This window comes from Perkinsus marinus (assembly GCF_000006405.1).
Source record: "Perkinsus marinus ATCC 50983 genomic scaffold scf_1104296955288, whole genome shotgun sequence".
NCBI classification, from domain to species: domain Eukaryota; phylum Perkinsozoa; order Perkinsida; family Perkinsidae; genus Perkinsus; species Perkinsus marinus.
The window spans coordinates 147,192-158,508 of record NW_003207820.1 but is presented as its reverse complement, the minus strand read 5'-3'; the positions used below and the strand labels follow the sequence as shown (position 1 = coordinate 158,508).

The 11,317-nt window shown below is 51.5% G+C and overlaps 5 protein-coding genes across 5 annotated transcripts; all 5 read left to right on the top strand.

Annotated features, from left to right (window-relative positions):
* Window positions 1–169: 169 nt before the first annotated feature.
* On the top strand, window positions 170–2,942 carry Pmar_PMAR029038 (hypothetical protein; the record flags this gene model as incomplete). The annotated part of the gene is made up of 17 exons (XM_002775887.1): window positions 170–316; window positions 362–496; window positions 544–658; window positions 702–825; window positions 895–969; window positions 1,015–1,129; window positions 1,172–1,229; window positions 1,276–1,343; window positions 1,398–1,475; window positions 1,521–1,592; window positions 1,637–1,867; window positions 1,911–2,068; window positions 2,113–2,217; window positions 2,264–2,415; window positions 2,467–2,486; window positions 2,658–2,816; window positions 2,862–2,942. The coding sequence occupies 17 exons, from the start codon at window positions 170–172 to the stop codon at window positions 2,940–2,942; spliced, it is 1,893 nt and encodes a 630-aa protein (XP_002775933.1).
* Window positions 2,943–3,352: 410 nt separating this feature from the next.
* On the top strand, window positions 3,353–4,690 carry Pmar_PMAR029037 (Rhythmically expressedprotein 2 protein, putative). Its single transcript, XM_002775886.1, has 6 exons — window positions 3,353–3,579; window positions 3,628–3,695; window positions 3,746–3,872; window positions 3,942–4,108; window positions 4,190–4,364; window positions 4,558–4,690. Exons 1-6 carry the CDS (start codon window positions 3,387–3,389, stop codon window positions 4,659–4,661), a joined length of 834 nt encoding a protein of 277 aa, XP_002775932.1. The 5' UTR covers window positions 3,353–3,386; the 3' UTR covers window positions 4,662–4,690.
* Window positions 4,691–4,798: 108 nt separating this feature from the next.
* Pmar_PMAR029036 (hypothetical protein) lies at window positions 4,799–7,878 on the top strand (the record flags this gene model as incomplete). Its single annotated transcript, XM_002775885.1, has 10 exons — window positions 4,799–4,978; window positions 5,026–5,288; window positions 5,332–5,496; window positions 5,542–5,739; window positions 5,967–6,099; window positions 6,145–6,458; window positions 6,512–7,363; window positions 7,409–7,468; window positions 7,517–7,597; window positions 7,764–7,878. The coding sequence occupies 10 exons, from the start codon at window positions 4,799–4,801 to the stop codon at window positions 7,876–7,878; spliced, it is 2,361 nt and encodes a 786-aa protein (XP_002775931.1).
* Window positions 7,879–7,922: 44 nt separating this feature from the next.
* Window positions 7,923–10,084, top strand: Pmar_PMAR029035 (phosphoglucomutase, putative; the record flags this gene model as incomplete). The annotated part of the gene is made up of 11 exons (XM_002775884.1): window positions 7,923–7,977; window positions 8,026–8,161; window positions 8,214–8,536; window positions 8,592–8,912; window positions 8,966–9,038; window positions 9,084–9,200; window positions 9,249–9,351; window positions 9,398–9,454; window positions 9,522–9,672; window positions 9,721–9,876; window positions 9,927–10,084. 11 exons carry the CDS (start codon window positions 7,923–7,925, stop codon window positions 10,082–10,084), a joined length of 1,650 nt encoding a protein of 549 aa, XP_002775930.1.
* A 314-nt stretch (window positions 10,085–10,398) lies between these two features.
* On the top strand, window positions 10,399–11,253 carry Pmar_PMAR029034 (hypothetical protein; the record flags this gene model as incomplete). Its single annotated transcript, XM_002775883.1, has 1 exon — window positions 10,399–11,253. The coding sequence occupies one exon, from the start codon at window positions 10,399–10,401 to the stop codon at window positions 11,251–11,253; it is 855 nt and encodes a 284-aa protein (XP_002775929.1).
* Between the last annotated feature and the right edge of the window lie 64 nt (window positions 11,254–11,317).

The following is an 11,317-nucleotide window of genomic DNA, read 5'->3' as shown; positions in this document are numbered from 1 at the left end:
CTCTTACAGATTTGACATGTATGGATTCGATTGTTGACAGTTAACTTTAACATTACAGTACCGTTGCTGCTGCGGCAGGCAACAAGCCATTATTCTAACAGGTCCATTAATAACAGAGGTTGGTCATTGAGTGGGAGTCCTCCTGAGATAATATCTTAGATATATTATCATGACGGTTTCGACTGAGAACCCCCTGGTGAACGCGGTTGGAGGAACAAAATTGAACGCCCAAGCCGCTGAGTTCGTCCCTGGGTCGAGCAGAGCAGCGCCTAAGGGGGTTACCGACAGTGAGAATCTCAAATCTGAGATACTTAACGTAAGGGGTTGTTGCTCTCTTGAGGTGATGCACTTGTCAATATAGGTTATACGAGCTACCGGTATGACCGGTATTAGAGTCACGCAGATCCCCCATCAGTTCCGTCGTCGTACAGGGAGGTGGCTCGTCATACAGGGCACACAGTTCACATCGCTATCGTCTATCATTGATGCTATCATGGTAGGCTCATTATACCCGAAACTAAACTTATGTTCTCCCCATGTCAGCCATCGATTGAGTTTTATGATTCCCCCAAGGCCCCTACTCCTGGTATGGAAAAGGTTACTACTTACGACCCCGATAATGGTGTGGTCGTTATGGAGCCGACACCAGGCATTGAAGGTAGGAGATAGGCCCGGCTCGGGGCTAGTCCTGATGGTGGTAGGTGCTGATACGTGCCCACCCCTGGTCGTTGGCGACTATGCTAATAAGGTGGTCCGAGACAAGTCCTTCACGATCAATACTGAAGACCTCTCTTTCTTCAAGGAGTTGGTCGTAGCTGTGGTCAGGTGAGCAGGCAAGGAATCTCACACTGGTTAACCGCTCTGGTCCTGCAGAGACTTTTGTGACCGTAGTAGTCACCGTACGCCTTCGGGGTTGCTCACTCCGTCCCCGGGCTTGGCCCTCTCCTTGTTCTCGGCTGAATGGGAGAGGTAGGCACACTTGAAGGGCGGTGGACCTGTCATTGATTATCTAAGGTACTTCCGTGGGGCGTTAAGCCTGAAGGGCATGCGTGCCAAATTTGGAGTGATGAAGCTTCTGCCGTTTATTCTGTCCTGCAAGGAGCTCGAGATGCTGGGCACACACCCTGAGGTCAGCGAAGGCCCCACTGCTCTTATCATGGTTATTGCTTAGGTACGTATAAGGGTGAAGGCCGAGTACTCCATACCAGCGCAGATCGCTCAACAGGCCAGTAAGTGTAGTGTTGAGGTATGTTCCTTATTGACCCCCTTGGGCAGGGATAGAGGCGGCTCGGATGGAGGCTACGGCGCCTCCGACAGGCCCCCCGGCTGATATCCTTAGCAACGTAGGATATATGAAATTGATGCGACTTATTCTTTGGGGAGATATTCTTTCTCAGTATCTGACAGCAGCATCTTTGCTGAGCGAGTTGTCATCAATGTCTAATGCTACTGCTCTGAGTCGCCCGTTGCCGGGAGTAGGTTACTGTATGCATTTTTGTAGTATTATCCGATGTGCTTAGGCGGCTGGTGATCCGATAGATGGTCTACTGCCGATGTCTTCCCCTAGGGCTGTGCTATCGAGAAATACCGAGGTGCTGCAGCTTGGCCGTGTTTGCCCTCGGGACTCGTCCTGTAGGTGCCGTCGGCTGTGGCGAGTTTCTCAGTAGCTCCATTGGAAGGCATGCCGGACTTCGAAGTGCCTCTTGATGATTCCTCGGATGCCTCCGCGTCGAGCTGTGATTCGCCTCCAGCCCCACAGGGTCAGAAAATGCAGCCATATGGGCCCATACTGGGGAGTGGCGATGGTCTTATGACGGGAGCGCCGATACCGCTTTCAGGGGAGGACCTGAGGCAGTTGCTGTCCACTGTAAGGAGTCACCTTGCTGGGCTTGGTGGGAAAATCTTCTCAGGCTATCCGTGACTACTGCAAGAAACAGGCTGGTGAATGGGAGAACCATGCTGATTATGTGGCGGCATTGGAGAAGAGTTGGGCGGGGAGTGGTAATGGTGTCACGGATGGTGACACTAGTACAAGTGAAGATGAGGATGATGATCTTGACAATACCAGGTGAATGACGGGCTGTAGTAGTGAGGAGTCGATGAGTTGTGTAGCTACCGTAAGGCGAGGGTTAGTGTCCTTATGGCGGGCCTGGGCGGGTCGAAGATCCCTGAGGCTTTGATCACTCCACAGCTCAAGGCTAGGGTGCATGCCAGGCGGTAGGATGGACACTCTTTGGAAGGCTTGGAGGACTAATCTCCTCAGGACTAAGACTATTGGGGTTCGAGTCTCGTCGGTGCGTAAGCTGTGGAAGAAAGCATATCCGGCGCTGGGGGCCTTGGACTACTATCTGGACATACTCCAAGTTAACAAGCTGAGGGTATTCCTTGCTGATGTGCCTGGCATGACCCTGTTGGGTGAGGAGTCCCTCCGGCTTGCACCGCCACTGTTGTTGCTGATACGGTCAGGTCGCGGCAGTCGCATGAGGGTAGCCTCTACGTCCCACATAGCTCAGTATTGTCCACGCCTCCTGCCTCCACCCCCACATAGCTCAATGCCGACTTCCACCTCCTCAATAGTACCCCATACTCAGCCTCTTGCCTCGAGCCTCGATGGTGTAAGGAGATGCTGAGTGATTGGCTTGAGTGAATGCTTGTAGGTTACTGTGCCGGTATATGCCGCTCCTGAAGCGGCGTCGAGCACTGTCAATGAGGGGGCTGCTGCTACGGCCGACGGAGAAGAAGAGATAGAGAAGTTGATCAAGGACTTGTTGCTCACGACTGAGGCTATGACAAGTGCCGAACTAGAGATGGAGATGGTCAGTGGGCTGGTGGGGATCGTCGCGGCCAATTGCTGCATTTAGGCTCGAGCATTCAACCGTGAACCATCGGGCGGCGGTCAGGAGACTGACAAGGTTGATAGCAGCAGTCGTGTTAGAGAATAAGGGCTCTACGTCGTGCCTGCTCTTGGTCATTATTTACTATCACTCGTATTCTACGATAATAGGAATACTCTAATTCCCTACTACTCTCTAATTCGGAGACTGTAGGTTCATCTTCTGATGATGGTTGCATGCTATCATGACCGCTGAGCAAACAGGCGTATCTTTATCTTTGTAGTGTGCATGAGTAGAGCTTAGGATTCCTATTGGTTCTCCTATATTGTCATTATCATAGTTTGTCGATCCTCTATTGGGGATTGTGGGATGCAGCGTATTGAAGCCGCACTTCGTGATGGCAATTACATCTACTCCGATGAGTAGAGTGCCATGAACGATATGTGATGATGATGCTAATGCTAAACATGATGCTGTTCATACCCTGGTTTTGAGCTCTCAGTAATACCAATGTTGGGAAGTGGCCGATTGGTTGAACGAGTCTTCTTTACAATGCTGAAGTGCGTAACGGTGGAATGCATCCCTACGCTGATACAGCTAAAGCGGTCCGTCCACGCGGTCTACTGTGCGGCAATGCGTCGCTATGGTTTGCCTGTTGACGAGGAGACGGTAAAACGAGCCTACGCTCACGGGTTCAAGACCACTCAAATGAAATACCCCAATTTCGGCGTTGGTTCGGATGGAGGTAAGTCGTGCTCGAGTGCTGGGTAGGGAGGCGTTGGGTGGTGGTTAGTGATGAAGTATTATAAGGATTGGTGGAGAGTGTCGGTATATGAGACCTTGAACGCTCCTGGCATGCCGGTAAGCTTCGATGGTTTTGTGTATGTTGGCACTGAGTGCTCTTACTGCAGGCTAATGGGTGGTCGAAGGACGAATTTGAACTTTTCTTCCAAGACGTTTTCTCGGAGTTTGGCTCGGTGAATACCTGGCAGGCTCAGCCAGATGCTAAGGACTTCCTACAGCAGTGCCAGAAAGCTGGTAGTGTCTCTTCTTATGAAGCATGGCGATCAACCCAGAGTGCGGCTATATTGGTGTCGGTGGGGTCAGGTTTAATCACGGGTTTATTGGACAACTCCTACGGACGGTATATTGACGACACCCTACCGCTGTGTGACGCCCTGCATGAGGCCCTTCACTTCAGTGTCCTTGGCGCCGAGTATGACCCTCCGCTGCTGAAGCCAAATGCAGCTGCTTTTCAGGAGGCTCTAAGGAAGGTATGTATATACTCACTCAAGCACGATGACCCTCGAGGCCCTCTCAACGGCTTGGAAGGCGTTCTTGGTTTTGCCCTGTAGGCTAATATAGTTGGGAAGATGTTGAAGGAGGGGGTTGTTGGAGAGATTGCTCCCGATGAGATGCTGCACATCGGCAACCGACTTAATGTAGATTACGCTGGTGCCCTTGGAGCGGGATGCAAAGCCATCATTTTGGATCGCAGTGGCAGTGTGGTGAAGGATAAGCTCATGAAGGGTAGGAATTACAGATGGGCACCGCTACGGTACCTCTCGGTAGCGTACCAAGAGATTACGGTTTGCCTATCTATACTCACTGAGTATAGATAGGCAAACAGTACACAAACTACACATTGAGTATTACTCAGTCGGAATGCAATGTGCACACAATTCAGGACTGCGGGGTTTCTCGGAACTGTTCTTACGTTTAGGTGCGATAGATTTTACCAAGCTCGGCTGCAAGCTCACTACTGAAGACGTGGTGGGGAGTTTGAGCGAGGCTTTGGGCCTCATGCGTGATCGGGGTTATCTTTGATAGTCTGATTTGGTTTCAATACTCTGTGTAGTTCATGCTCACTGATTTTCCAAACATGTTACTCTTCCTCGTGTTACGGTCACCAAAGGGTTGTTGTTATTAGCCGCTGTTGTTCAGGTTGAAGTTGTTTTCAGCACATGCATGGCCCTACTAAGCGGAGAAATGTAAGCACTGAGGTCCAAGGCAATGATAAGAAGCGACAACGTACAAGGGCTCGAGGCCCCCGAGGGAGTTCCGCCCTAGCTGTAGCCTCCGAGCCCAATACCCAACAGCAACGACGAGGACCGAAGAATGGTGATAGGCGGCGGAAACAACTGGTGGGAGTGGCCCTTGGTTGGGGGCCTATGGTGTACCACTTCATCAGGGGGGAGGAGGCCATGGACAGCCAACAATCAGAGAGCCTTCACCGGCGTCGTCGGGGCTAGTTGGGGAGGACGATGAGGAACCTTCGCAAGAGAGGTTCGATAGGTTGATGAAGCAGTTGGATAGTACGTATAATAATGGCGAGTACGCCAAGTGTATTAAGGCGGGTAAAGCCCTATTGAAGTTGCCCGCTACTATACTCCATCAAGACTGGGGTATCAGGCGATGGGGTGGTGCTCTAGAGCAATACAACCCTGGTTACAGGTGAGCCGTCCCTCCCCCCCTTATGGGACATGTCTCTCCTTAGGGTTGTTGATGGTATCAGGGAGACTCTGATTGTTTGCCATACTGAAAGTGGACAATATCAAAGTGCTGTGAGGATCTGTACGTCGGTGATTTTCGATAAAGACGCACCGGCGAGCACCAGGGCTTTGGCGGTGACGCAGAAGATTGATTGCCTCCTCAACGCTGAGTAGTGATGATGGTAGTCTGGACGGAGGATGAAAAATTTTTGCAGGCGTATTTGTGAGGCATACACGTTCGCGTTGAAACAGGACGATGAAGGAGTGAAGCGTAGGAACGAGGTCTACCAAGAATTGCAGAAATGCTTTCCTTGGTTCGTCGGGTTGGCAAGAATAAAATACGCATTCAGAGAGCTCCAGGATGCTGCAGTGAATGCGAGGGAGGCGTTGCAAATAGCTGGCAAGCGTCTCGAGTAATACAGCGGGTGATCATATTTGATAGGAAAATATGAAAAGTGCGTGTTATCTCCTGAGGTTAATAAGAATCAATCTGGAACTATACCGCATAACCAATGTAAACGTTGCTGTTGCATGAGTGCCTTTTAGAGACAAGTTGTTCACTATCATGGATTCCGGAATAGAAAATCATACCGCATATTCTCGACAGTTGCATATCAAATTTTGCACGAGGTTGTCTTAGTCAAGAGCCTACATGCTGGGTCCTGTGGTGTTACCTCATTATTGCCGAGGCGGCTTCCGAGCTGAAGCCGACCAAGGAGAATCTAAGGCAGGCCCTGAAATGGTGGAAGAAAGCGATCGATATGGAGCGCAGGGTGGGTACTCTGTTGTTTCAATGCGAACCCGACCAAATTTGTCAGCATCCGAAATCTGCGTCTACGACCGAGCGGGGGTCCATGTGCCGCATTCAGTGCCTGACCCGCCTCATAGGCATACTGGAGGCGTATGGCAACAATATTGGGGAGAAAATGGCGTCGTACCTGCTGGAGCGTGTGAGGGGCTTACATGATGAGCTCACGGCTGAGTTCAACACCATGTCTAATATACCCGCGGATGACTGCGTTTTGGAGCTTCGGGCATCGAAGTTGTTCTTGTGTGGTCTGAGCAAGGAGGGTAAGCTCGCGGAACAGAAGCGTACAGTGGTCATCGACTGCAGCTCGGGAGGTGTTGCTATGTAGGCTTACTACTTGAATTCGACTGGGGTTAGTTGGCGTTTCCTTCTACTAGGTACCTCACGAGATCGCTCACTCCTAACTGTACATGGGTGTATGAATCCCCAGCTGGGGACCCTGGTATGGGGCATGGGCTGAAGGCCCTGATAGCGCTGCGGCCCGTGAGGGCCCGAGATGAGCTCACAGTTTATCGCTTGCCTAGTAGTACACCATCAGTCAAGGTCAGAGCGCCGAGGGGAGGGAGGAGGGAGGGCATCAGCGAAGACGACTTGGCACCGCGTTTGGGGTTCGGAGAGGTTTACGAGGATCTCACGGACTCGTATGGCCATGGAGCATTGCTGCAAGCCTATGTCCATAACCATGGGGAGAACCATAGGTCTTCAGTCTTCGACACTGACGCTGTACAGATCCTTCCTATGCCTCCTGAAAGGGTGGCTAAGGATGGCCTCTTCCGAGTAGTAGCGGCTCGGGATGTCGCTGTGGGGGAGCGCATCTTCGTGTGTGATGGTATAATCAGAGCTCTATCGCCGGCACAGTTAGGGCAGGCTGATCCGGCTACGGTGATGCCCCTGAGGGACTTGCCTAAGGGAGCCTTTGGCTTCTGGGTCAACCCGAAGACGATGAAGTACCTTGCGGTGCAGGGTGAGCTACCGGACTTGAGGGTTTCCAAGAAGGCACGAAAAAACGAGGATTCTGGTCCTGTGGATATCGAAGGGCTCGACGATATCACCACCATCTTCGGGTTGAGCAGAAAATTGACGCAGATGATATTACTTCTGCTGAAGGAGCCGACTCGGTATGGAGAACTGGTCAAGCTGTTCCACGGCATACATCGACTACCCCGTGATGAGGACTTCTATAGGGGTGTCTGGAAGCTCGCGGTGAGGTATAAGTTGTGTGATAGCATGTGAGTTGGGGATGGTGTGGTCACTGCGCCACCAAGCGATATCAGGTCCTCTGGGAGGTGCCCAGCAGTGGAGCCTGATGACGAGGACTATATTCCTAGTCTAGAGTAGTTATTCGGGATCGGCAAGAGGGCAGTTGTATTATTCCTATCTAGGTCCCCCGAGGCTGCTGCCTGGCAGGTCGTGTTCAGTGAAGATGAGGATCTGATGTCTTTGGCTATCCGAAGACTCCGACAGTATTGTAATTCATTCGAACCCTACACCTTCCCACCACTTCCATCATCGCCTTCTCCTGGATGATCACCTACTGTACATTATGCATTGCAACAGTGAAGCATGCGTATTATCAAAACAATAAGGGCAAGACTAGTCTCATTAATCTCCTGGTTGTTGGGTTATCAGTACATCGAGGCGGGGTTGTGATGGTGAGCAACGGGGCCGATGGGAGGTAGACAGCCTTTGTGTTGTCGCGGATCGCTTCGGTATCTTAACTAGCCTCGAGAAAGATACCAATTAGATCCAATTCATCACCGTTACACTTTAAAGTAGGTTTGTTCGAGTATGTCTTTGACTATTCATAAGGTTCCTACCGTCCCCATTGAGGGGCAGAAGACAGGTGAGAAGGCCGTAGGGTGATATCACGGATATGATGTCCTCATGCTAGGCACTTCGGGTCTTCGCAAGAAGACGGCGGTGATCACAGGCACTCCTAACTACATCGAAAACTGGCTACAGTGCTTGTTCACTTCCATTGGTGACGACCTCAAGGGCAAGACTTTGGTCATAGGCGGTGACGGGAGGTGAGCCCTTCGTGGATGCATTGAGGCCTTCGCTGTAAAAGTGTCCTTGTAGGTACCACAACTCAGCGGTTGCTCAGACGGCCATTCGCATCGGCTTTGCTAACGGTGTGAGGCGCTTCGTTGTGGGCAAGGATGGTATCTTGTCGACTCCTGGGGTATCGGCAGTTATTCGACAACGTGGTCTTTTTGGTGGAATTATCATGACCGCATCTCACAACCCGGGAGGCCCTAATGCAGACTGGGGTATCAAGTACAACTGCGAAAACGGTGGTCCGGCGCCTGAGAAGGTAACCGACCAGATCTATGTCCTCTCCAAGACCATCAAGGAGTACTCGATTGCGGATCTGGACAGGCCAGTGGACCTCGCTCAGCTCGGTGAGCAACACTTTGCTGGTGGAGAATGCGTGGTTGAGGTATCGATCCTCTTGAGATTTGGGTGGACCTCATGCGAAGTGCTTCGACTTTGAGGCTTTGAAGAGGCTGGTTGCCCGTCCTGACTTTACTATGCTATATGACGGTCTCAACGCCGTCACCGGGCCGTATGCTAAGAAGGTATTCGTTGATGAATTGGGAGCTCCCGCAGCCGCTATCGTCGAAGGGACACCTCTCGAGGATTTCGGTGGAGCCCATCCGGACCCGAATTTGACTTATGCTCATGGTTTGGTGGAGAAGATGGACAGTTCGAAGAATCCTAATGCTCCGGTCTTTGGTGCCGCGAGTGATGGGGATGGCGATCGCAACATGGTCCTTGGTAAGGTCATTCATCTTCTGGTACAGCGTGCCACTTGCTGTTGTCCTCTCTAGGCCGAGACTGGTTCGTGAGCCCCTCGGATTCCCTCGCGATCATCTTCGACTATGCCGCGCAAGGCGCTATACCGTGAGTGGCAGTTGTTGCGAGACTCGGCGAGGACTTCCTCTGCAGGTATTTCAACAAGGCTGGTCTGCCTGGTGTAGCCCGGTCCATGCCCACATCCCGAGCTGTAGATGTCGTTTCGAAGGCTCGGGGCATCCCTTGCTACCAAACTCCGACTGGTTGGAAGTACTTCGACTCGCCCTATCTAGTTGGCTCCTACTGCAGTATTGTCAGGTTCTTCGGTAACCTTATGGATGCTGGTAAGGTCTCGCTCTGTGGCGAAGAGTCCTTCGGCACTGGCTCCAATGTGATTCGAGAGAAAGATGGTCTTTTCAGTGTACGTACATTTCCCTTCTTGTTCGCCATTACTCTCACTTGTGCAGATCTTATGCTGGCTCTCTATACTAGCCTTCCGCAATCAAGATCCTACTAAGCCCTTGGTGAGCCCCACGTCCTCCACGGGCTTGATCGCCGCTTCTTTTGTTGTCTTTACTGTTATCATCTCAGGTGGGTGTCCGAGAGATCAACGAGGACCATTGGCGCAAATACGGTCGCCATTTTTACACTCGCTGTGATTATGAAGGTGTGGAGAGTGAGGCGGCTGATAGAATGTTTGATCATATCCGAGGAAAGATCGCCGACAACTCTTTGGCTCGAGGTAGGCTCCTCCTACCTTGCATGTGTTATCTCTCTACTCTCTATATAGGTGTCAAGCTTGCCGAGGGCTGGACCGTGGCTAGCGCTGAGGAGTACAGGTATGTCGATCCGATCGACGGCAGCATCGCTGAGAAACAAGGCCTCATCATCACCTTTGAGAATGGTGGGAGAATCGTCTTCAGACTTTCGGGGACTGGCAGTGCTGGTAGGCTAGCGGCCGTTCAGTGTCCTCATGAGAATTTACATTCCCCCCAGGTGCGACCATCCGTCTCTACATGGAGTTGTTCGAGAAGGACTTCGACAAGATAGCGTCCCATGGGCCATTGGTCGAGAGCGAGCTCATGAAAATTGCACTACGAGTGTCCGACCTGGAGGGTTTCACTGCTCGCAAGGAGCCCACCGTCATCACCTAAGCCTGTGCATTGTTTTTTCAAAACTATAAGTGTTTAGGCAGGCTACACTAACCCTATTCAAGCCTAACCTCCGTGACTATAGGAGTATCCTAGTGCAGTGTGTTGAGTTCAACAGTATGGTGGGACACCCGTTGAAGCAGCTCGTGTAGCCTCATGATACACCGTCTCAGCATAGTTGCTTGCCTAGCCGTTATATCAGTGTGGGCAGGTGTGGACGATATCCCTATCAATCGTTATCCAATAGTGAGTCCTCGTGCCTCTGTTGGAGCTCATCATTGTTGTCGGTATCTCAGCTGATGACGCACGATGCTGCCATGGGTTACCTTGAGAACAGTACTGAACTCATACATCGGTGTAGCAAGAACCAAGTCGGCAGTCTTTATCATCAGCTGACCTGTGGGGCTCGAGCATTCGATCTTCGACCGGCGTGCGCTGACAGTGAGGTGGTTGTCCATCACGGACTCCAAGTCGTTCATGTGCCTTTAAAGTCGGTCCTTGAAGATGCAATGAGATGGGCAAAAGAAAATCCCGAGGAGATCATCTTTGTTCGTCTTGGTTTGTATGGACCGGAAACCCCTGAGTGTAAGGCTAAAGTTGGTCCTATTCTGTCCGAGTTGAACTTGATGGAGTCCATCGGCAGTCCTACTGTACCCTGTAGCAAGCTAGACGGGATGACCCTTGGAGGTGCTAAGAATGTCTCTAAAGTACCTTCAGGTGGTCATGTCTTTGTCTACGAGAGGGACTGTGGGGACGACCACGGTGGCGAGCATTGTCACTCGACTGACTCTGAGGGGAAGTGGTCAGTTCACTGCTATACGCCGTTTGATGCTAGCCGTCCCTCTGAGAAGGTGGAGGCCTTTCTCGAATCGATACGGCAAATCTCACGACTGACTCCCAAGGGGTATAATTTCTTGACAAACGAGGCACACTGGCAATACAACTTGGACCAATTCGAAGGGGTCCGTCTGGCGTCTTCCAGCCTCATCATGGATGAGTACTTCAGCCGATTGAACCATTTCCTAGTAGATGCTATTGAAGGCTTGACAAACATCAACATGCTCCAAGTCGAGAACGTCTGCGACCACGGCCTTGAATTGAACGCGAAGTTGAGAGAGCGCGCTGTACTGCTCGGGAAAGAGTACCCGAAGGAGCGGACTGTTGTTGCCTGACGATGATACTAGTTTATGGTCGCCCCCTCCCTAGCTGCTTGATGCGGCACTTTTGGACATTCTG

Coding starts and splice junctions, on each gene's coding strand:
- Pmar_PMAR029037 (XM_002775886.1), top strand. CDS start 3,387: ATGCTGAAGTGCGTAACGGTGGAATGCATCCCTACGCTGATACAGCTA. Junction 3,873..3,941: donor ACAGCAGTGCCAGAAAGCTG/GTAGTGTCTCTT, acceptor CGGTGGGGTCAG/GTTTAATCACGGGTTTATTG. Junction 4,365..4,557: donor GAAGGATAAGCTCATGAAGG/GTAGGAATTACA, acceptor TCTTACGTTTAG/GTGCGATAGATTTTACCAAG.